This window comes from Equus przewalskii, chromosome 4, assembly GCF_037783145.1.
Source record: "Equus przewalskii isolate Varuska chromosome 4, EquPr2, whole genome shotgun sequence".
Classification (NCBI taxonomy): domain Eukaryota; kingdom Metazoa; phylum Chordata; class Mammalia; order Perissodactyla; family Equidae; genus Equus; species Equus przewalskii.
Window position 1 is genome coordinate 54,891,480 of NC_091834.1, and position 23,371 is coordinate 54,914,850.

Genomic DNA, 23,371 nt, shown 5'->3' on the forward strand with positions numbered 1-23,371 from the left:
AACAAATATGGGGGGGCATAAACAGAGAAATTGTGAAGTTTTTTTTCTTGCGTTTTTTCCAGTGAACATATATTGTTCAAAAGGTAGTTTTTTTGTTTAAGTTTGTCTTCAATTCGTCTAGGACTTGTTACTTATCATATTCTCCAACTTATCTGGGTCTCTGTCTCTTCCCATTTCCTGCTTGTGGATATACCTCTTCCCTAGATGATTGATAGCAGGAGGGACCTCTGTCTTTCGCTCAGTCCCATCTCTTGTTGAAATTTATTAATCTATTGTAGTACAGTCAAATAAATGTACCATTTGGATACAAAAGATTTCTCCCATTTCACCCCCCACACACACACACACACGCACACACACTCTCAATGTTTATATCTAGCTGGAGATAACCTTTGATTAAGGCTAAATTACCGAATAGAGATCTCTGATATCTCTCCTTCAGTGCCTATAAATTCATTCCTCTAAAGCTGCCTATTGCTGAGTACCCTTGGAAAGGTTTTTATTGCTGCATTTTAGTTTAGGTCTAAGTTTTCTGGAACTTCCCATCAGCAACCATAGATCCCTTTCCTACAAGAACTCTGTGATCTGATTTGCTTTCTATCTTCTGTCAGTATTCTTTTCCTTTCCCTCCCTTCTTTCCCTTCCTCCCTTCCTTCCCTTCTCTCGTTTTTTTTCTTTCTTTCTCTTAAGCCACTTGATCAGCATGTTTTGGTGGTAACCAAATAGTTGGCTTGGTTTTTGCTACTTGGTATTTTTTTGGTGTGGTATGTGAAAAAATGACCTAAGAGCTATGCCCACTCTGTAATTCCCTGCCCAAATGAAAGGAAATAAAAATTTAAAAATTTCAGACACTGTTGGGATAACAATAGCTTTAACTATAAGTAATTTGCATATAATTTCTAAGCAATAATCTATAGACCTTATAAAAAAATCTTCAGATAAGCTGTAAAAGTGAAATTTTGTTCATCTCTTAGCCCACAATTTGGGGCCCATTTTCTTTCTCATTCTAAGCATTACTGTCTTGTTTGAATTTTTATTCAAGGAGTAATAAATACTTAAAATTTGCAAAATGCTGTATCCTCTAAACTACTAAACCATTATTTAGATTTGTGAGTGATAGTTTTTTTTTTTTACTCTGAATATATTATTTGCCTTATATTCCCAGTGCCTAAGAAAGTGCTTAACATACTGTAGGTACTAACCTGTACATTGTATCTTTAACTTCATTAAGAAACTGAGATTTTATTTGACAAAAAGGACATTTCTTTTTTCTTGAAATTCATCTTTAAGGATTCTAGTAAACCTTAAATTTTTCTTTAATATTCCATTTTCCCAATATTTTAGTGAAGTATTTAATCTAGATCTGTCTTCTTTCAGCAGCCTAGTGTAACACCATTTTGGCCTTGGTCAGAAATCACAATTTAAAAGTGGCTGCTCTCCAGCCCCTATCAGCAGTGCATTAGAGAGAAGTGTTATTTAAGGAAAGATTGCTGAGTGGACATTCTGTTCATCCACTCTATGTATTTTGAGTTGTTCTGTTTCAAGTTAGATCTATGAAGGCTGCTTTCTTGGGAAATGCAGTGTGCACTCTGGATTTTATCAAGGATAGATAATTGAAAAAAAACAGACTGCTATGTTTGAAAAACCATCAAAGACATTGCCGTTATGTCATTTAATGTCCCCATAAAAATCTCACCATGAGAAATATCTTAGAATTTGTGTCAGAAAGAAGAAAAATTGGCTTCCCTAGAGAATTAGTGGACTATTTCTTTTCTGACTATAAGGATCTTTTCTTTTTTTTCCTCACTGCTGGGAAACTGCCAAATTTTGATACAGCAAACTTGTGACAGAAACTCTGTACATCCTTCCTAAATAGGTCATATATTATAAATTCTATGCTGGAAAAAGACTGGATTTAAGTAGAAAATAGAGATAAAGCATTTGGCAGGCACCTGTTTTACATGTTTGCTAAGCTAGGCCCAGTGAATCCCTTTTAATTTTGTTTATATCTCTCTTGATTAGAAAACATTGTGTGATGTGATCCTTATGGTCCAGGAAAGAAAGATACCTGCCCATCGTGTTGTCCTTGCTGCAGCCAGTCACTTTTTTAACTTAATGTTCACAAGTAAGTATCTTAAAGTAAAACATATTATTCTTTGTGTGTGAGAATGAGGTTGTGTCTAAGTGAAAATATGCCATTTTTCTTAGTTTTTAAAGCACTTAAGAACCTAAGGCATTGGAACATTGAAGAGATTGAAAAGTGGTCATGGTGATGATTGATCAAAGGACAAATGTTCTTTCATTAGTCCTAAAGGCCTAATGTCTTTATTGATGGAGATAACAGCTTGTACTTAAATGCCCAGGTTTTTTTTCTTAACTTCAGGTGGAAAGGCAAAGGAGCAGATAAATCTTAGGACATTTTATCTCAGAAGTTAATCTAAGTAAAAATGAAATGTAGCATATCATACTAGAAAGAACCCTAGATTCGGAGCTGGGAACGGCCTCCAAGTCCTGGTTCCTCTACTTAGTTCTGTTTTATGAGCTTGATCAGGTTATATGATGTATCTGCCTCAAGTTTGCTCTTTAGTGCCCTGGCTGCCTACCAGGGTTTTAGGAAGAGTGAGAGCCTTGCAAGCTGTAGCTGACTAGGTATGTAATTGCCATTGTGGTTTTGTTCCAGCTGCATCAGAGGCATTTTACTCATAATGATTTAAAAGACTGCTACTAAATTATTTTAGGACTTGAGAAATTACCAAATCTAGTTTTATGTCTCTGTTCACTTAGGCTTTTTTTTTTTTTAACAAGTATACTAATTCACTAATTTCTTAGCTTATTTTAATTTAAGGCACATCTCATGTGTGAAGAATTAATTTGCATTTATTCTAGGGATGTTGGGCTGTCTGAGGTATTCTCTTCCAGAGAGAACTGTTCTGTTATTCTTCTCCATATTTGACATGCCTGGAATGTTCTGGTTCCTCAGTTAAACTCAGGTAGTACTCCTGCCATTTATGTTTTTTCTCATCATTTTAGCTAACATGCTTGAGTCAAAGTCCTTTGAAGTAGAACTCAAAGATGCTGAACCTGACATTATTGAGCAGCTTGTGGAATTTGCTTATACTGCTAGGTAAGTTAAGAAGGACCATTTCTGTTGTGGAGGATGGAGGTTGGGATCTGCCGTGGCAGAGCATTGTTAGAACAGATTGATGTGCTCCAAATTTTTCAGCATGAAAAACTGCAAGGATGCGGGAGTTTGAGTATCCTGTGCCATACTAATTCAGGGACTGAAAAGTTTAATTTTTTATTTAATTTCAGGGGCTACTAGGATACATTCTACAGTAACATTATTTAAATAATTTAAAAATTATGGCAATTAATACTCTAATTTATTTGCAGAATTTCTGTGAATAGCAACAACGTTCAGTCTTTGTTAGATGCAGCAAACCAGTACCAGATAGAACCTGTGAAGAAAATGTGTGTTGATTTTTTGAAAGAACAAGTTGATGCTTCAAATTGTCTTGGTAAGAAATCAGATTCCTGTTTTTTTTAAAATCTTTATATTTTAATAAAGGAAAAAAGCAGTTATAAGTACCCTCATTTAGTTTTAAAGACATTGTCCACTAGAAAATTTTCTGTAATACATTTTAAGAGGAGCTTAGGGAGCTGTATATTAACCGAGGCAGCAACAAGTCCATTAAACACTGTCTCAATATTTTCCAAAATATAAAATAGCTTTCATAATGAGTTTTCGTGTATCTAGGACAGGATTGCATCTGGTGGTGGTATGATATGTGATAACATAAACATGAATGTTTACCTTTGTTGAAGCACTTATGATTGCTATGGTCTGTCACAGATGAGGAAACTGAGGTTGTGTAACTCACCTGAGGTCACATAGCTAGTGTGTGGAGGAACTGGGTTAGAATTCAAGTAATCTTATTCTTAATTGCTACACTATGCTGCCTCTCCACGTTGTTGAATATGCTAACTACTTACTCTAGAAAGCTTAAAAATCCTAGGCTGTAAATTAAGATACTAATTAACAGACTGCTACAGCACTCCATTTTAAAGCTATTAATAAAGTACATATTTTGCATTTGATATCAGAAGAAGCAGAGAAAGTTGATCTTAGTTTTCCAAGTGTGGTATGCTTTCCACTGTGAGATGATCCTTAGCGGCATGTGAAAGAACATCCAGATGTTTGTAACTACATTTTCCTGCCCTTGCTGTGGTTCAGAGGGGAAGATGATTGGGCTTAGAAGTGCTATGAAAGCAGGGAGGAAAGGAAAGCAGAGTCAAGGAGAGTAGAGAGAGAGGCTTGGGAATCCAGCCAATGCTAAGATTTTTGACCCACAGTAGAAGATGAGCGGTGCTGATGACAAGAAGATGATGGCTGGGGCACAGGGCTCCTGGAGATGCATGAGAAGTTTTACAAGCCTCCTCTGTCCCTGCTTTTTATAGACTCCGCTCCTACTAGACAGTTCGTTACTCGATCTGGCACCCCTTGCCCCACTGTGTGTGCAGAGAAAATGGTCTTAGAAGGCAGGTGGAAAGGAAGCAGAATAAATTTTAGGGAAGGATAAAAGCCAGGCGAAGGGGATGGGAATGAGATTGTATCCAGAGAAGGAATTGGATTAGATGGAACAGGAGGGAAATAGCTATGCAGGTGAATATACTGATGGAATTTTTTTGAAAGGTAGCCATGGGTCTACATAGTGAAAAGATTCCTATATTAAGAAATAAAAGGCCAGCCTTTAATCCCATCTATACAACAGAGACACTCTGGGCTGAGTCCCTCCATCTTTCTGGGCTATAGTTTAGGGATTTAAGTTTAAAACTTGGTGCCTCTTGTATAAATAAATATTCTGACAAAATTTATTATAAAAAGGGAATTTAAAGAAGTTTTTAGAAGATGATGGCTTAAGTATGTTTCCCTAACTCTCTAGCATTCTAAATTTCCTACTGGGGTGATTCAACTAGAAAGAAAACGAGCTAAAGTAGAGAGTAGTTTTGGCGGTACAAAGCATAGTGTGGGACCTGGAGCAAGTTTGTGCTAACCACACCTTAGACTTTGGGCTTCTGAGGAGACCATTTAGGAATTTCACCTCTGGATGCCTTCTATCATCATTGTTTACAAAGCTAGGAGGCAGGACAGCCTAACAGCGTATAAGGGAGCCTGATTCTTTGGCTAAGCCTGAGGCAGAGACAGTGGCCTAGCCAGCTGGACCAAGTGCAGTCACTCAGTATGCATGGGAACTGCTTCGTCCAGCTTTCTGTTTAGCTCTGAGCATGACTCTCCCTGTGAGCTGATTGGAGAACTGCTGTTTTAGTTTTCACCACTTGTCAATTCTCTGCTGCCTAGAAAATCCCAACAGTCTGACATCCACAAGTGCTAAAGGAGCCCATGGTGGCTGATGGAATTGGGCAAAGATCATACCAAGTTGAGGGAAACCCTGTAGTTTGAGGGACAAAAAAAATCAAGATAAACAGCCAAAAATGACTGGCTCCTCTAGGCAAATTTAATGTAAGAAATGGAAGAGAACTTGAAAGGATGCATTTGAAGGGGGAAGAAAACATGATTTTCCATGAAATTCAGTTGAATTGAAAAATAGAATGAATATGCCTAAAAATCAAACTAAAGATCAGACAGAGGATACTGCCTCATGATACAAAACAAAAATCAGAGAAATGGAAACCATTAGTGAAAAGATAAAAGATATGGAAGAAAGATACGGGGACACTAATGTGCAGTGGTAATTCCAGGAGGAACAGATGGCAGAAAAGCAATACTCAAAGAAATAATAGAAGAAAACTTATTTGAGCTTAAAAAAACTTTAACTTTCAGACTAAATTATACTAAGTACCAGACCTGTCAATGAACTAAGGTATATCCTGGTGATATAGATCAAGGAAGAACTTATATTTGGGGTGATAAAAATATTCTGGAACTAGATAGTGGTCATGGTGACACAACATTGTGAATGTACTAATTCATTAGTGAATGTCACTAATGGTAAATTTTTTGTGTATTTTATCATAATTAAAAAAATCAATATGGAGAAAGAATTGATAAGCTTTTAGAGAGGAGGAGGTATAGTAGATTACCAAAAATTGGCCACGAATTCTTTCCATCCTTGTATCCTTTTCAGTGTGACTTTGTAACTCCTCCCATCAAGAGGTGGAGTCTGTTTTCCTTGTAATTCAAGCTTGACCTTGTGGCTTGCTTTACCCCGTGGGACATTAGCAAATGTGACATGAACAGAGGCTTAAAAAATGCTTGTGCACTGGGGTTTGCTTTCCTTTGCAGCTGGCAGTGCCTCTGCCATTATGACAAGAAGACTAGAGACCGTTTGGGGCAGAGATGAGTTATCTCAGCTGAGGTTCCCTACGCCACCAGCCTGCCTGTTACCAGATAAGTGAATGAGACCAATGTAGACCATCCAGTCCCCAGCTGAGCAGCCAGCTGACTGCAGAGATTAGCTAAGCCAGCCCAGACTAGAAGAACCATGTACTTGACCCATAGAATTGTGGGAAATAATAAATTTTTATTTTACCACTGAGTTTTGAGATTGTGTGTCCTGCAGCAGTGGATAAGTGGTATAACAAGTTACTTAGAAAAGAAAGAGAATCAGAAAGACATTTATTTTTTATCTGGAACACAAAGTTGCAAGATAGTAGCATAAGACGTGCAAATGATAGAGGGAGAAGAAAAGAATTATATTCAAAGACATCATTCATTTGGGATATTGCAAAGAGACAGTATATAATCACCTATATCCTTTCTGAGAAGACTATTGAGGGAAGTACTGCAGCCTCGTGAGAAGTAACGATCTCAAGATAGGGATGTATTGGTAAGCTTTCTTAGTCGCAAGCAAAGTAAACTGACTTTTGCTGGTTTAAACAGAAAAGAAATTTAATGAAAAGTTTTTGAATAATTCATAGAATTGCCTAGAAATCTCAAAAATCAAGCTTAGAAGAAGTATAAGGATTTGAATAACACAAACTTATTTAGATAGATGTCACAGAATATTTTACCCAGTAATCAGAGAACACATAATTTTCAGACCCCGTTGGAAAGTGTTTGCAAATACTGATCACTAGCCACGGAAAATCTGGAGCATCAAAAGGAGAAGAGACACAGGCCACATCCACTGATTACAGTGCAGTGAAACTGGAAATTAACCTCAAAAGGAGAGCTATTTTCTCCCACCCCATTCTCAACACTTAAGAAATTTAACCGAAGAATTATTTAGAAAAATATTTTTAAAGAGGTATTAAAAATGAACTTAAAGGCTATATGGAAACATACGACAATAAGCATAGAATAAATCAACATCTTTGGAATGTTACCAATGTATTTCTTAAAAGAAAATTTGTCATCTTAAAATGTTTTGCAAATAAATGCATTTATTTTTATTTGCTCTTAAGTATTTCACTCAAACAGGAAAAAAAATTTTTTAAACACCTAATGAAAGTAGAAAATATTCTTCAAATTATAAATTAATGAAATCGAAAAATAACACTAATAGACTGTAGACTTGGCCAGAAGAACAAAAGCTAATTATTTCAAAGAACATTATAAAATAGTCACAAAGTTAACAAGCCTAACAAAGAAGGAAAAATCAAAGAACAAACGGTATCAAGAATTAGAAGAAAATCAAAGAAGAAACAAAATCAAGATACGAAAGCAAAAGATAACCAAAATTGTCTTTAAAGGTTGAAAACCTAAAACCAGTAACCTCAGAAACATTGGGAAGAGAAAGATCTGTTCCAAATGAATGCTTCAGACTTGATGGTTTTATGTGTTAATTCTACCAAGCATTCAAGGAATAGATTAATGCCTTGTTATATAAACTGTTCTAAATCAATAGACAAGAATGGAAAACTCCCCAGCTCATTCTCCAAGGGTAGGGTTATCATGATGCCAACATTAAACAAAGAACGTGTGTGTGTGCATGTGCAAACACACATAAAATTTTAGTTTCACTTAGCATCAGTGTTTTTTTATTCTAAAAACTTTTAGAGTAAAAGAATCAAGTTGAATCCATCAATGAATATATTTTAAAAAATAATGCTTTACCACTGTAGTGTGGGATACTGATAGTAGGAGAGGTTGTTCATCTGTGGGGACAGGGGTATACCGAAACTCTGTACTTGCTACTCAGTTTTGCTGTGAACCTAAAACTAATTGAAAAAATTGTTTATTAATTAAAGTAATAATACTTTGTGACCAAGTAGAATTTACTTCAAAAATGCCAGAATGATTCAGTGTTAAAAAATCTAACATAATTTACTATACTAACAAGCTATAGGAAAAAAATAAATACTTATAATCATAGCAACAAATGCTGAAGACACTTTTGTGTTTTCAGTACCCATTCCTGATGTTTCAAAAAACACTTCTTAAACTAGAAATAGAATACCTAATTAACCTATAAGTGTCTGAAACCTATAGCAAATAGTCTTTACAGAGAGACATGCTGCTATTCAGCTTTGTGCTGGAGATTTCCATCATGCAATTGGTCAAGAAAAAATAAATAAGGTAATAGGAAAAGCTTCCTTATCAAGCATAATCAGAGCAGTAGTTGATAGGCCATTTTAAAATGTCATTAAAGCAGTGGCGGTTAAACAAGACAGTATCTGCTGTGGAGTTGTTACTTCAGCATAATACATAAGTGTACCAATCTTCCAATCTTTAAGCGTAAGACCAAGCCTATTATTTGAGTATTGATCCATCGTCTGTCTTACATAAATCAAACCAATAATATATCATCTATGATTTTTTATTTTTAGTTTCCTTAAAATGAATTGAGAACTTAGCAAGGTAGTCTAAGTACAGAATCCCTCTAGAATTTTGCAGTGTTTTCTTGGATCTTGTCACTTGTCTTGGTCATGCCTAATTTGAGCTTTTTTCAAGTCTGTCTTAAACCTTAAGATTAGTTTTCGTAGAAACAACTGCTTTCTTTTCACATTCATATTTTATTGATCTGCATGATATTTAATTGGATTGCTTAATTAAAACAAATTCAACTGCCAAAAATTAGTTAATAAACAAATATTGGTTCTTGGTGAAAATATCTCCCTGATGTATAAGTGTACAGATGTAGCAGACTGCTCGCCGTGAGCATCTAGCCTGCCATGGCATTGGTCAGTACATTTAGAAAATGACAGCTGATCTGACAAATTCATTAGCAAGCATCAGTTATGAGAACCTTTATGGTATAAATATGAAAACATCAAAACTAATTATCTGAAGACAACATGAAGTTGAAACATGGAAAATCAAAGATAATGAACTGAAAAAAATTCAACTTATGACTTCGAAAGGAGGCCTGCCACAAAGGTCACATACAATAATCAGTGGTTTTATTTAGGAGAGGGGTTGGCAAACTTTTTCTGTAAAGGGCCAGATAGTAAATATTTACGCTTTGTGGGCCCGAGACGTATGGTCCTTGTCTCCCCCCTCTTCCTTCTCCTTTTCCCCCCTTCTTCTTTCCCTCTCCTGAACACCACCCCCCCCCCACATTTTTTATGACCCTTTAAAAATATGCAAAAAGTTCTCAGCTGCTGACCCTATAGCTGGATTTGGCCAATGGACAGTACTTTGCAGACTCCTGATGTAAAACATAAATAACCAATTTAGGGGGGAATCTTTCCTCCCAAACAAAAAATAATAAAACAGCTAGGAAAAGGCTGAAGGGGAAATGTATAGGGTTGCTATGAAGACAACTGTGTAATTACAATGTAGATCATAAAAAATCTGAATAAATAGAGATATATGTCATGTTCTTAAATGGAGCTTCTCCATGTTGTAGAACAGTCACCTGTCCCCAGAGTGATCCAAAAATTCAGTGCAATCCTAGTTAAAGTCACATCAGAATTTTTTTAAGTAGAATGTGATAAGGTTATTTTAAAATTTACTTGCAAGAGAAAATGTTTAACAGTAGCCAAGAAAAGCTTGAAAAAACACTGAAGGAGGATTGTCCTACCAAATATCAAAATCAGCCATGCATAAGACGGTATAATATTGGCATAAGAATAGACAAGTCAGTGCAATAGAAAAGGATCCAGATTTATGAAATTCATTCACTCTTGTTTTCCTGGAGTCATACTTTATCTTCAATTTGTATTTGGTTTTTTAAAAAATGGTTTTCTATTCACTAATTTTCTGTCTGTGTTTAGGTATAAGTGTGCTAGCAGAGTGTCTGGACTGTCCTGAATTGAAAGCAACTGCAGATGACTTTATTCATCAGCATTTTACTGAAGTTTACAAAACTGATGAATTTCTGCAGCTTGATGTCAAGCGAGTTACACATCTCCTCAACCAGGACACTCTGACTGTGAGAGCGGAGGATCAGGTGACTAAAGTGCCTTCTCACATTTTTCTTAGTGAAAATGTCCTTAGTGATTTCTTATGCCTCGTGTTTGGATACATGACAAGGAAAAGAATTATATTGGGAGAGAATGTGTTCTTTACATTAAACAGAGTATTCCAAAGTCTGTTTCATAGGAAAAGTAAGTCTCGGGTGCTTGTAAAGGCCTGCCCTTTGAGAGAGAGGCCACTTGATAGAGATAAAGCTATTGTTTACCATGGTAGGCAAAACAGTGCCTCCCCCAAAGATGTCCACGTGCTCATCCCCAGGACCTGGGAATATGTTACCTTACATGGCAAATGGGACTTTGTAGATGTGGTTAAGGATCTTAAGATGAGGAGATTATCTGGGTGGGCCCAATGTAATCAGAAAGGTCCTTAAATGTGGAAGAGAGAGGCAGAAGTGTCAGTGTCACAATGATGCAATGTAAGAAAGACTTGACCGGCTGTTGCTGAATGGAGGAAGGGGCCATGAGCCAAGGAATGCAGGCAGCTGCTAGATGCTGGAAAAGGCAAGACAACGGTTTCTTCTCTAGAGCCTCCAGGCAGCCCTGCTAACACCTTGATTTTAGCCTTGTGTGGCCCATTGTGGATTCTGACCTCCAGAACGGTCAGATGAACTGTCAGAGGTGCAAGCTGGATGCAGGCATTTGGGTGCGGTAACGCTTTGATATGCAGACATTCACTTAATCTCTCTTCTTAGTCCCACATCCTTCTCTATATTATAAGATAGTAAATTTGTGGTAATTTGTTACAGTAGCAATAGGAAACTAGTAGAGGTACTGTAAGACCGTATGCTTTGAGTTACTTTTCTTCTAAAGATAAAAGGTTTGCACTGACCGTGTTTTGTCCTGTCTTCTTCATGGCCCAGAGTATCAGTTTGCAAGTTCTCGGGTTGGACCTGGAAGACCTAAATAGGCAAAAAGAAAAAATTCACTCCTGTGATCAAAATTAACTGACTTGTATGCAGTATGGAAAGGGAATAAAAAGTAACTTTAGACTGAAGAAACCTGACAAACATTACCTACAAGTTAACATCATCAGGGATAAGTCATGTTGATAGCATGCACACTTGATATAATGTCATGAGAATAGCACGTCACCTCTGTGGTCTTCCTCACAAAAAGTAGCTCTAGTCTAATCAAGAGAAAAACATCAGACAAACCCACATTGAGGGACATTCTACAAAATACCTGAACAGAACTCAAAACTGTCAGTCATCAAAAACAAGGAATGTCTGAGAAACTGTCACAGTCTAGAAGAGCCTAAGGTGACATAATGACCAAATGTAATGTGGTATCCTTTATGGGATTGTGGGACAGAAGAAGAACATTAGATAAAAACTAAATTTTTTTTTTAAGTATGGACTTTAGTTAATGTATCAATATTGGTTCATTAGTTGTGACAAGAGTATCACACTAATGTAACATTTTAAAAACTGGTGCAGGGTATATGCACTATGTTTACAACTTTTCTGTAAATCTGAAACTATTCTAAAATAAAAAGCTTATTTAAAAAAATAGACCAATTCCCATAAAAAATTAAATAACTCCTGAGGACATCAGAACTTAGGCCTTATTAACACGACACCAAAATTAACAATTTAACTAGCTCAAACGTGTGTGGTAAATGTGTGTGTATATGAAATAATAGATTTGTTTTCAGTTTGTTTAATGATTTGTAAATCAGTTATGTTAATGAACTTGGACTTCTTCAGTGCAGTTAATGCTGCAGTATTATTTGGAAAATAATTCTTCAATAAAGGCCCTGTAATTTATTTTTTAAATATAGAATTTTTATATCTCAGAGGTTCTGGAAAGTAAATGAGTCTATCAGTTCACAATTCAGGAATATTGAAGACTGAAATAAAAGCATAGGCGACCTTGATGTCTCCTAGGATGGAAGGCCTCTTAGGAAATTAACCCGCTTTCCTGGTACCAAATAAGCATATATTCAAACTATCATTGATGAGTAGATTTTTTTCAGTACCAATGCACATCATATCTTCCAAAAATGAAGCTATATTTTGTTTTGAAAAATGTTTTGAAAGCTTCAACATCTTGTCATTACGTTATGTAGCAGTGATTAGTTCTAAAAAACATACTACCTACAAGAATCTCTAGAGCAGTGTGTGAACTGTCCTGAAGTACAGGCAGGTGTTTGGGGATGAAAACAAATATCTGAATAAAATATTGGAAATAAGTGGTTGTGTCTTTATGAGATTCTCCCCTTCAATGTGAGAGTAAACATAGGTAATTGACAATGTCTCTGCCATCTAAGAACTTTGTTGTTTTTCCCCCTTAGGTTTATGATGCTGCAGTCAGGTGGTTGAAATACGACGAACCTAATCGCCAGCCATTTATGGTTGATATCCTTGCTAAAGTCAGGTTTCCTCTTATATCAAAGAATTTCTTAAGTAAAACCGTACAAGCTGAACCGCTTATTCAAGACAATCCTGAATGCCTTAAGATGGTGATAAGTAAGTTGCCTTGATATCCATTTATAACCTGATCGTGTAGCCAGTTTCTCATGGACTTAAAAGCCGTTAGAGTGGATCAGACTCAGTAGCCAGGGAGAAGCATTCAAGACTTTGCTCTTCCAGGTGATTGATCCATTGGTGTTCTCAGCTGTCTACCTGGAAGGGGACTTAGCCCCAGCTTTTTTTTTTAATAGGGATGTTGTGTGATGGAAGGTAAAAGTTACTTACACTTTTTCTCCTTATGTATACGATAGCCTTTATGCACTTTATTTCTTTATTTTACTTAGCCAAATAGTGTACTGTGATCACATGTTCTTGCTTAAACAGCGTTTGTTTGTTTGTTTGTTTTTGGCATGGAGCTAGTAATTGCCGAATTTTTTTCATTTTCTTGACTTGCAGGCCAAGTCTCCACCCCTCAACACCTGTGTAAAATGCCACTTAATAAAATTGTCTGCACAATTAAATAGTCTGTTGCTTTTATTTTATTTCTTGGAAACATCCCTCATAGAGCCTTCCTTCTGCCTGTTCCAGTATGGACTGTTTGCTCTATGGGTCTAAGGCACAGCTCTCGCCCTGGGGCCTCCCTTCTCTGCTCTGCTGAGATGTCCCTTCGCTCATCTCCTGTGTAGATCCACTGTCTTCCTAGACCCCAAGTCTTCTCCTTCCTTAATTCTGTTTGATGGAACATATCCCCTAAAAGTTTCCTGAGAGAGGGTACATGACCAGTAAATATTTGGAGACTTGACAAATCTCATATCTTTATTTTTATTTATTTATTTATTTTTAAACAACAGAAATTTATTTCCTTATGGTTCCGGAGTCTAGAAACCCAGCATCAAGATGTTGTCAGGTTTGGTTTCTCGTGAGCCTCTCTCCTTAGCTTGTAGACGGCCGCCTTCTTGCTGTGTTGCCACATGGTCCTTCCTCTGTGTACATTCATCCTGGGTGTCTCTTTGTGTATCCAGATTTCCTCCTCTTATAGGGCCAAAAGTCATATTGGATTAGGGCATCCTTTAGTGACCTCATTTTACCTTGATTACTTCTTTAAAGGCCCAGTCTCCAAATACAATCGCATTGTGAAGTACTGAGGGTTAGAGTTTCCACATATGAATTTAGTGGGACACAATTCAGTCCATAACAACTTACACGAGTCTTCCCCATCTGAAGATCGTATTTATGTTTTTCTTGAAGTTTATGGTATCAAATGTTATGTTTAAATGGCATTTGGACTTTATTTTGATGTGCAGCATGATTTTTATTGAGAAATAGACAAAGAAAGGTGTGTAGATAATATAAAGAATAATAGTAAAACAAATACCCGTAGTCTCACCACCCAGCTTCAGGACACTGTAATTCCTCTGTGTATCTCAACCCTCTGACATTCCTGTGCTTTCATTAGAGATTTCCACATGCATATGTAAGTGTTTCTAAACAATACATTGGCTTTTCCTCTTTGGGCTCTTTATATAAGTAGAATCACATTGTGATTATCCTTTTGTGATGTAATTTTTATTTTGTGTTCAGCATTGGTTTCTGAGATTCATCCATGTTGATGCATGCTCTTGATTTATTTTTACTATTTGGTAGTCCTTACTTTAAATATACCAAAATCTATCCAGTCTTTTGTTAATGGATATTTAAGGGTTTCTAGCTCTTTGCTTTTATGGAAATGGTTTACATGTATCTGCTCTATGCCTTGGATAAGAATTAATGAGACACACAGCCTGTGCTTGTCCACCTGTGCTGTGTAACGACAAACTGTTGATACTCCCTTTAACAGGGAGTGACGGTTCTTGTTATTCTAGATTTGAGCCAACCTTTTTATTGCCATTCTTAAATGTTTGCCCAACTGTGAGGTGTGAAATGCTGTTTCATTGTGATTTTAATTTGCATTTATCACAAATGAGATTGAACACCAGTATTTCCTTTTCCAGGAAATGTCTCTTTGTCTTTTTGCCATCCTCTATTTTTAAAAAAATTTATTCAATTTATTTAAACTAAAAAAACCCCAGTTCGCTCATTTTTCTCACCCTTTACCAGCTGCCTCTGGCAACTGCTAATCTGTTTCTCTGTATCTATGAGGTTAGGTTTTTTTTTTATTGGTTGTTTAGATTCCACATATAAGAGAGGTCATAACAATATTTGTCTTTCTCTGTCTGATTTATTTTACTTAGCAGAATACCCTCAAGGTCCCCATGTAGCAAATTGCAAGATTTCATATCTTTATTTTACCATAAAACATTGAAGGATAGTTAAACTGAGGATAGAATTATAACGAAAGTCATTTTCAGGTAGAATGTGGAAAGCGTTCCTCCATTATTTACTAGCTTTCAGTGTTATTTTTGAGAAATCTGATCCTTTTATTTTATTCTTCTTTGTAAACATTTAAGGTTTTTTTTTTTTTTTTTTACTGATGTTTTGAGAGTTCGTGATAGTGAACCTTGCATCTTTTTTTTTTTTTTAGTTATCATTTTGGGCATTCTCTTTTCAGTCACAGATTTCTCAGTCCTGTTATTGGTACCATGATTCTTCAGCAGTTGGTTATCCTTTTTGTTCTATCTTCTGGGAGATAGCCTTAACTTTTCATTAAACAATTTTATTTCAGCTATTTTTAAAATTTCTGTGAGCTTTTACTTATTCTCTAACTTCTTATTTCATGGCTATAATATCTTATCGTTCTAAGGTAGCATTATAGTGCTTTTGAAGTTTTCCCTTGTCTGCATTTTCTCTATTACCTTTGAGGTTTTTTTTTTTTTTCTGTTTTTTTGCTCTTGAAAGCTTTTCTTAAATGTTTGGTTTCATCTGTGAATCATATTTATAAGAGTGAGTTGTTATAAAACTGGTAAGTAAGCCTGTGTGAGTCGGCTTTTCAGTGCTTGGGCTGAACTATAGGGTAATGAGAATAGCCAGACAGTTTTTTAATTGAGGATCTCCACACGTCGGTCTCTGTAGATGTTTTCTCCTGTAGCTGGGTGCAGTCGTTTGGGAGCCTGGTCGGGGAACATTTTGGTATACACACTTTCACTTAATTCCTGTTTTCAGTCTAACACCCTTCTCTGTGTGGTTCCCTGAGTCTGGAACATCTCTGATTCAGTATCACCAAAGACCAATCCTCCTGTCTTCTGCAGTGAGAAGGGCATGGTGGTACCTGAGCGTGCAGTGGGGGAAGCAGACCTGGCAGTTCAACTGTCGTCTCTTCAGAATGTTAGAGTTCCCTTGTTTTCATCCCTACCCCACCTTCTGAGATACTTGGTACCTGATTATGAGCCTTTCAGGGTTCTGCAGGGTGATTTGGCTTCTCATTGGTGTCTCCTCCCACAACCATTTAGGTTTAACATTCTGTCTATCTGCTAGCTGTTGTTTTTTGGGTTTTTTTTTTTAGGTAACGTTGGTTTATAACATTATATATAAATTTCATGTGTACAGCATTATATTTCTATTTCTGTGTAGACTATATCGTGTTAACTACCCAAAGTCTAATCCCCATCCATCACCGCATGCACGTGTCCGCGTCCTCCTTTCACCCTCCCCTCTGCTCCCTTCCCCTCTGGTAACCACTTTCTATGTCTTTGTGTGTGTGTGTTTGTTGTTGTTTTTGTCTCCCACTTTTGAATGAAATCATGCAGTACTTGGTATTTGGCTTTCTCTGTATCTATGTGTGGTTTTTTTTTTTAACCTTTCACATATGAGTAAAATCATATGGTGTTTGTTTCTCTCCATCTGACTTATTTTGCTTAGCATAATGCCCTCACGCTCCACCCATGTTGTCACAAATGGCAAGATTTCATATTTTTTATGGCTGTTGTGTATATATACCACATCTTCTTTATCCACTCATCCACTGATGGGCACTTAGGTTGTTTCTAAGTCTTGCCTATTGTGAATAATGGGGTACAAATATCTTTTCAAATTAGTGTTTTCCTGTTCTTTGGATAAATACCCAGAAATGGAATAGCTGAATCGTATGGTAGTTCTATTCTTAATTTTTTGAGGAATCTCCATACTGTTTTTCATAGTGGCTGCACCAGTTTACATTCCCACCAATGGTGTTTGAGGGTTCTCTTTTCTCCACATCCTCTCCAATGCTTGTTATTTCTTATCTTTTTAATTATAGCCATTCTGATGGGCGTGAGGTGATATCTCATTGTAGTTTTGATTTCCATTTGCCTAATAATTAGTGATGTTGAGCATCTTTTTATGTGCCTGTTGGCCATCTGTATATCTTCTTTGGAAAAATGTTCATATCCTTTGCCCATTTGTTTTTTGTTTTTTGTGTTTTTTTTGAGGAAGATTAGCCCTGAGCTAACATCTGCTGCCAATCCTCCTCATTTTGCTGAGGAAGACTGGCCCTGAGCTAACATCCATACCCATCTTCCTCTACTTTATATGTGGGACGTCTGCCACAGCAAGGCTTGACAAGCAGTGTGTAGGTCCACACCCAGCATCCAAACTGGTGAACCCCAGGCCGCCGAAGCAGAACATGGAGAACTTAACTACTGCTCCACCAGGCCGGCCCCTGCCCATTTGTTAATTGAGTGGTTTCTCTGTTGTTGAGATGTGTGAGTTCTTTATATATATATATATATATGTGTGTGGTTAGTGTTTGCCTGGATTATCTTTATCCATCATTTCTTTTTAGACATTTTGTGTCCCTATATCTTAGGTGAATCTCTTAAAAATAGCGTATAGCTTCATTTTCTTTTTTTAAGCCATTCTATCTTTTATCTGGTGAGTTGTCCATTTAAATTTATTGTAATTACTATCATATTTGTAATTATTTTTAACATCTTATTTTGTGTGTTTTGTTTGTTTCCATTTTTTTTCTGCTTCTCTTCCCTCTTGTCTCCTTTTGGATTGAGGTTTTTTTTCCTTTATTTTTTTCCCCTCTGCTGTTTGGGAAGTTTTACACTCTGTATCAGTCCTTTTAATGGTTATCCTTTATATTTTAACATATGTACCTTAGACATTAATATTTCTCCTCCTGAAGGAAACAGGGATCTGTGAACGCTTTAATTCATATTACCTCTTTCTTACGTGTTTCTGTTGTCCTGTATTTTAGTTCTCTTTTTTTAACCTTCCAAATGGGACGTTAAAAACAAATTTTTTTTAAATGCAGTGAGTGTTTAGATTTATCCATGTTTGCTAGTTTCTTTGTCCACCATTTCATCTTGTATCTTATCTTTGACCTTTCTTCGGAGAGTATTTTCCGTATTCCAAAAGAACATGCTTTACAAAGCTCATACATTATGGTCTATTGATTATAAACTATTCTTGTTATCTGAAAATGTCTTTTTATTCACCCAGTTCTTAAATGAAAAGTTTACTGGGCATAAGTTCTAGGTTGAACATATGTTTTCTCAACATTTTGAAGATAATATTTCACCATGCCTTCATCATCACTGTTGATAACTGCTTGTCATTCTTTGTAGATAATCTGAATTTTTTCTGTGGCTTTTTAAAAAAGCTTTTCTTTGTTTTTTGTGTTTAGCACCAAATATGTCTGGACATTCATTTTTTTGTGTTTACCTTGCTTGATATTTGTTTTGTTTCCTGAGTCTGGAAGTCCGTGTTTTTCACCAAGTTTAGGAGATGCTCAGCCATGATCTCTTCTAATACTGCCACTCCTTCAGGAATTTTAATTAGAAATGTCAGTCTTCTCTCTATGATTTCTAAACTTTTCATTCATCTTTGTCTCTTTGTGTTGCATTTGGGGTAATTTCTTCAAATCTGCATTCCAGTTCACTAGTTCTTCTTTCATCTACTTCTATTCTAATCCATTGTTTAACTCCTCCTTTGAGTTTTGAATATTAATTAAATATTTCATTTTTTCCAAATCAGCCTTGTCATTTTTGATGGTCTTTTTTCCTTGCTCATGTTTTCAGTTCTTTCATTTCTTTAAACATTTTAAATATAGTTATTTTATATCCTGTGTTTGGTAATACCAATATCTGAAATCTTTGAAGACCAAATGCTACTGTTTGTTGGTTCTGGTGACTTATTCTTGGTGGCTTAATTCTTTATGAGTGTTGTTATTTTGGATTGTAGGTTACATTTGATTGATCTTACTCCCAAGGAATATTGGGAGTCCTGGATTGTATTTCTGGGGATCATCCCTGTCTTCCTCAAGAGGAGAATAGTGTTTGCTTTTGCCAAGTGCCCTGGGACACAACAATCCAGGACTACTTTGAATTTTTCTTGATTTATGTTTTCCTAGAGTTGCAGGTAGGGTAGAGTCAAACCTCCAACTTGCATGAGGGAAAGGTTGTCATTATAAATTCTCAAAAGAGGGAGACTTCACATCAGGCAGATTTTTTTTTTTCTTAGTTTATCTTTTCACTGAACATACATGCAATCCAAGTGATCGGCTTTAGGCAGAGATCCCAGTTCCAACACCTTATCTTGTGGAAGTCCCAGACTTTCTTCCTTCCCTCATACAACCAGTAAAATCAATTTCTGGGTTTCCAGTATTATCAGAAGTGCTAAGAGTAGCTCCAGGGTCTCTTAGTGCTTACCTTTCTGATGTTTAGTTCCCTGTTCATTTTTGGTCCTCTGATCTTTGAGGTGGGATCTTAGCTATGCATTTAAAAGAATGTTTTATTCTTTCCAGCATTATAGTTATTTTGTAGCAGGAAGGTATTTCTGAAAGTCTAATCTGTCGTACTACTGTAAGTGGAAGTTTACATTGTCTTTTAAACAGGCATGAAATATGTAATGACTATGATATGCTTAGTTAAGTATACTCCTGCTAACTCTCCTGGGCTCTTCTTTTTTTTTTTTTTTTTTTTTTAAGATTTTTTTTCTTTTTCTCTCCAGAGCCCCCTGGTACATAGTTGTGTATTTTTAGTTGTGGGTCCTCCTAGCTGTGGCATGTGGGATGCTGCCTCCCCATGGCTTGATGAGCAGTGCCATGTCAGCACCCAGGATTCAAACTGGTGAAACCCTGGGCTGCTGAAGTGGAACGGGTGAACTTAACCACTGGGCCATGGGGCTGGCCCCACCCTGGACTCTTCTTGAATTCGTCCTAAACCAAAAACCACATGGACAGTATCCATCAAAGGGGCAGCAGTACAGATTTCAATTTATATGCGATGAATTAGAAAGCCTCCCCTAGAAGGGAGTTTGAACCTACTTTGAACCCTTAAGTTATTTTTTGGTACCTCATCTGGACATCTTAAATTTCATTTATTGTGTAGCTCGTTTCAGGCACAAAGTTAAGGAAATAAATAAAAGAGGAATGAACTCTTTCACTCCTGCCTAAGATATTGTTCTCAAGAGTGGTAATACATTTCAGTGTCCTAATTATTAAATAGTGTCTCTTGCTCTGGAAGTTAAGTAAAATTTCCATTAGACTTACCACACAGCTACTGCTGTGGTTTTAGGTAAATTGACCCAATATTGTCCCTTAGATTGGAAAAATATTGTGATATATCCATACAATGGAATGCTCTATGGTTACTAAAAATATTTTGGATGAATAATAATATGGAAAATTTTCATAAGTGACAAAAGCATAAAACAGTGTATAATACCTTTTCATTAAATAAAACTGAAATTAAAGAAAACAGACTAGGAGTATTTGAACCTAGATAAGGTTATCTAGGGAAAAAGAGAAGAGGGTATGAGTCAAGGACATTTCCTTATGAATATCTACATTTAAGGCGTGGAAGGAGGAAAAGAATCAGGAAAGAAGAATTCACAGAGCTACTTGAACCAAGCTGGTGTCTTGAAAACCAAGGAGTAGAGAAAGTTTTAAGAAGTTTAGCCATAAATGGCAACTAGCCTCCTAAGTGTAGAGAGATGTCAAAAAACCAGGACCAAAAAGATGCCATTAGAGCAAAGGTTTCATCTTTTGGATTTCATACGTGTTAATATCAGATTTTTTGTTATGTCTCCATTCCCAAACCGTGTGTTATTTTTCTGGCCTGAGAGTCTGATTGGGTTGAGAGCTGCCCCTTGCTTCATACATGCGTGAGCTGTTGAAGACAGTTACCCAGTCTCAGTCAGAGTATAGCGTTACGTGAATTCTGCATTGATTTAGAAACAAGATAGCAGAATTATTGCAGAAATTCACCAAAGTGTAGAGATTAGCCACTTGAGCAGGAAGTTTTGTTTAGTTTTTGATTTACTAAGCTTATTAAATTTTTCTTTTCCTTTTTTTAAAAATAAAGAGCAATCAGTTGTTTTATAACTCTATGACTAAATGCAAACAGCTGAAACTCTTCCAGGTTTTGGGACCTAGGCAGAGCTAAATGGGGAGAAGAAGGCCTCTAGCCTCCCTTCTTCAGATCATCAGTTATCTTCCTACCATCTGACTTAGTGCTGCCTTTTGAGAGTAGAAGAAAAACAGAAAAGATGAAGAAAAATAGAATAAAACTAAAGTAAAAGAATTTACAACTAAACGGAAATGAGCTATAAAATAGAAATGAAGAACAGAGTCAGAGTCACTCCAGGGGCCAAAGTTCTTACTCAGGATTTGCAAACGACCATACCTAACTCTCAAAGGAATAACTCCTGAAGGAATAAGCCTAAGGAGCAAAGAGCACCACCCAGAAAGGTGCCAGAGTGTTTGTGCTCAGCCCTGACCTTGGAGAGGAAAAACCCCTCAGTGAAGGAGTCGCAGCTCAGCACAGTTGACCATAGTCAGCCACTTTTACCCAATGGCTTGTTGCCTAGAAACAGTTCCCTCCTGTTTCCTTCCCTGCCACCTGTCTTCACTTGTTGGGGGTTTGTGCTCATAGATTCCACAGATTCCTGTGGCCTGTGTGGAACCTTCTAGAACAGTGACACTCAAACCCCAGAGTTTCTAATCAGAAAGTCTGGGGTAGTGTCCAATAATTTGGATTTCTAGCGTCCCCAGGTGATGCTACTGCTGCTGATCAGGGAACCACACTTTAGGAACCACTGTCTTGGGGGCCAGCCTGGTGGCGCAGTGGTTAAGCTCGGACATTCTGCTTCGGCAGCCTGGGATTTGCTGGTTTAGATCCTGGGTGCGGACATTGTACCACTTGGCAAGCCATGCTGTGGTAGGTGTCCCACGTATAAAGTAGAGGAAGATGGGCACAGATGTTAGCTCAGGGCCAGTTTTCAAAAAAAAACGCCCCTGTCTTAGACCTAGAGCAGGAGGAGTGGGGAGTGAGGTCAGCAAACTGCACCCCACATGGTTAAGCCAGCCTTGAGCTGTGGTGTTTACATTTGTAAAGGATTGTGAAAAACAAACGAAGAATATCTGACAGAGGCCATATGTGACCTGCAAAGCCTGAAGTATGTACTCTCTGGCCCTTTATAGACAAAGTTTGACCCCTGACCTAGAACACGCACCAGAGCCTTGGCTGCTGAGGTTTCTAGCTGTTCTAATGCCAGGGCTGCTACTCACACTCTGAAATGGAAGGAAATGCTAAATATTGATGCTCATTCACTCACAAACTATTCTCCAAACCTGTCCTCTCTCTATTCCTCTTATAAAGGCCAACACAGCCTCAGAAGTGTTTTTGCATGTGCTGTTTACAATTGTTTGTTTTATTTTGGGGCCAGTAATACGTACTGCACACCAAGTATAATTCAAAAAGGTATAAAAGGGTATAGAGTGAAAAGTCAGTCAGTCTGATACCCCTGTTCCCTATCCACTCGTCCCCTCATGCTGGAGGTTACCATTATTATCTTGTATGTCCTTCCAGAGGTGTAAGTGTGTGTACACAGTCGTTTTCTTGCATATGCATGTATAACTTACTATGTATAAAATGTGTGTAGATATGCATAAACAATGTAAATTTTTAAAACAAATGATATCACACTCTGTATACTGTTCTGTATCTTGCTTTTTTTCATTCCACATTATTTCTTGGAGATCATTCCATGTGTACACGTGTACATATTACTATTTCTCATTCTTCTCAATAGCCACATTTTTTAGCCACTTCCCTGACAGTGTACTTTAGGTTGATCAACTCCTAGAAGGGGCATTCTTGGGCTCAAGGGCATTTGTAATTTTCATGGATCATGCTGTATTGCCCTCCAGATAGTTTGTACCCATCCACATCCCCACCCGCAGTGTAGGAGGGTGCTGCCTCTCCCCGCTTTATCATCTACTGTGTTTTAGACAGTTTGATCTTAGCCAATCTGATGAGTGAAAAAGTATGATTTTAATTTGTGTTTCTCTGACTTGAACACTTGAGCATCTTTTCCTATGTTTAAGAGTTGTTGAGGGGCCGTACCCGTGGTGCAGCAGTTAAGTTCACACGTTCCGCTTCTCGGCGGCCCAGGGTTGCCTGGTTCGGATCCCGAGTGCAGACATGGCAATGCTTGGCAAGCCATGCTGTGGTAGGCGTCCCACATATAAAGTAGAGGAGGATGGGCACGGATGTTAGCTCAGGGCCAGTCTTCCTCAGCAAAAACAGGACGATTGGCAGCAGATGTTAGCTCAGGGCTAATCTTCCTCACACACAAAAAAAAAAAAAGTTGTTAAGGTTCTTTTTCTGTGAACTGTGTTCAGATACTTCATTTAATTTTCTATTAAGTTGGTGGTC

General features: G+C 37.2%; 1 protein-coding gene across 4 annotated transcripts in view; it reads left to right on the forward strand.

Moving 5' to 3' along the window:
• KLHL7 (kelch like family member 7) overlaps positions 1–23,371 on the forward strand; it is a 63,594-nt gene that overhangs the window by 16,326 nt on the left and 23,897 nt on the right. For all 4 annotated transcript variants that reach the window (XM_008535629.2, XM_070615898.1, XM_070615899.1 and 1 more), the window contains 5 exons: positions 2,023–2,125; positions 3,031–3,124; positions 3,394–3,518; positions 10,180–10,355; positions 12,674–12,848. In XM_008535629.2, the coding sequence (XP_008533851.1) occupies positions 2,023–2,125; positions 3,031–3,124; positions 3,394–3,518; positions 10,180–10,355; positions 12,674–12,848 (673 nt within the window). The remainder of the gene's footprint in view (positions 1–2,022; positions 2,126–3,030; positions 3,125–3,393; positions 3,519–10,179; positions 10,356–12,673; positions 12,849–23,371) is intronic.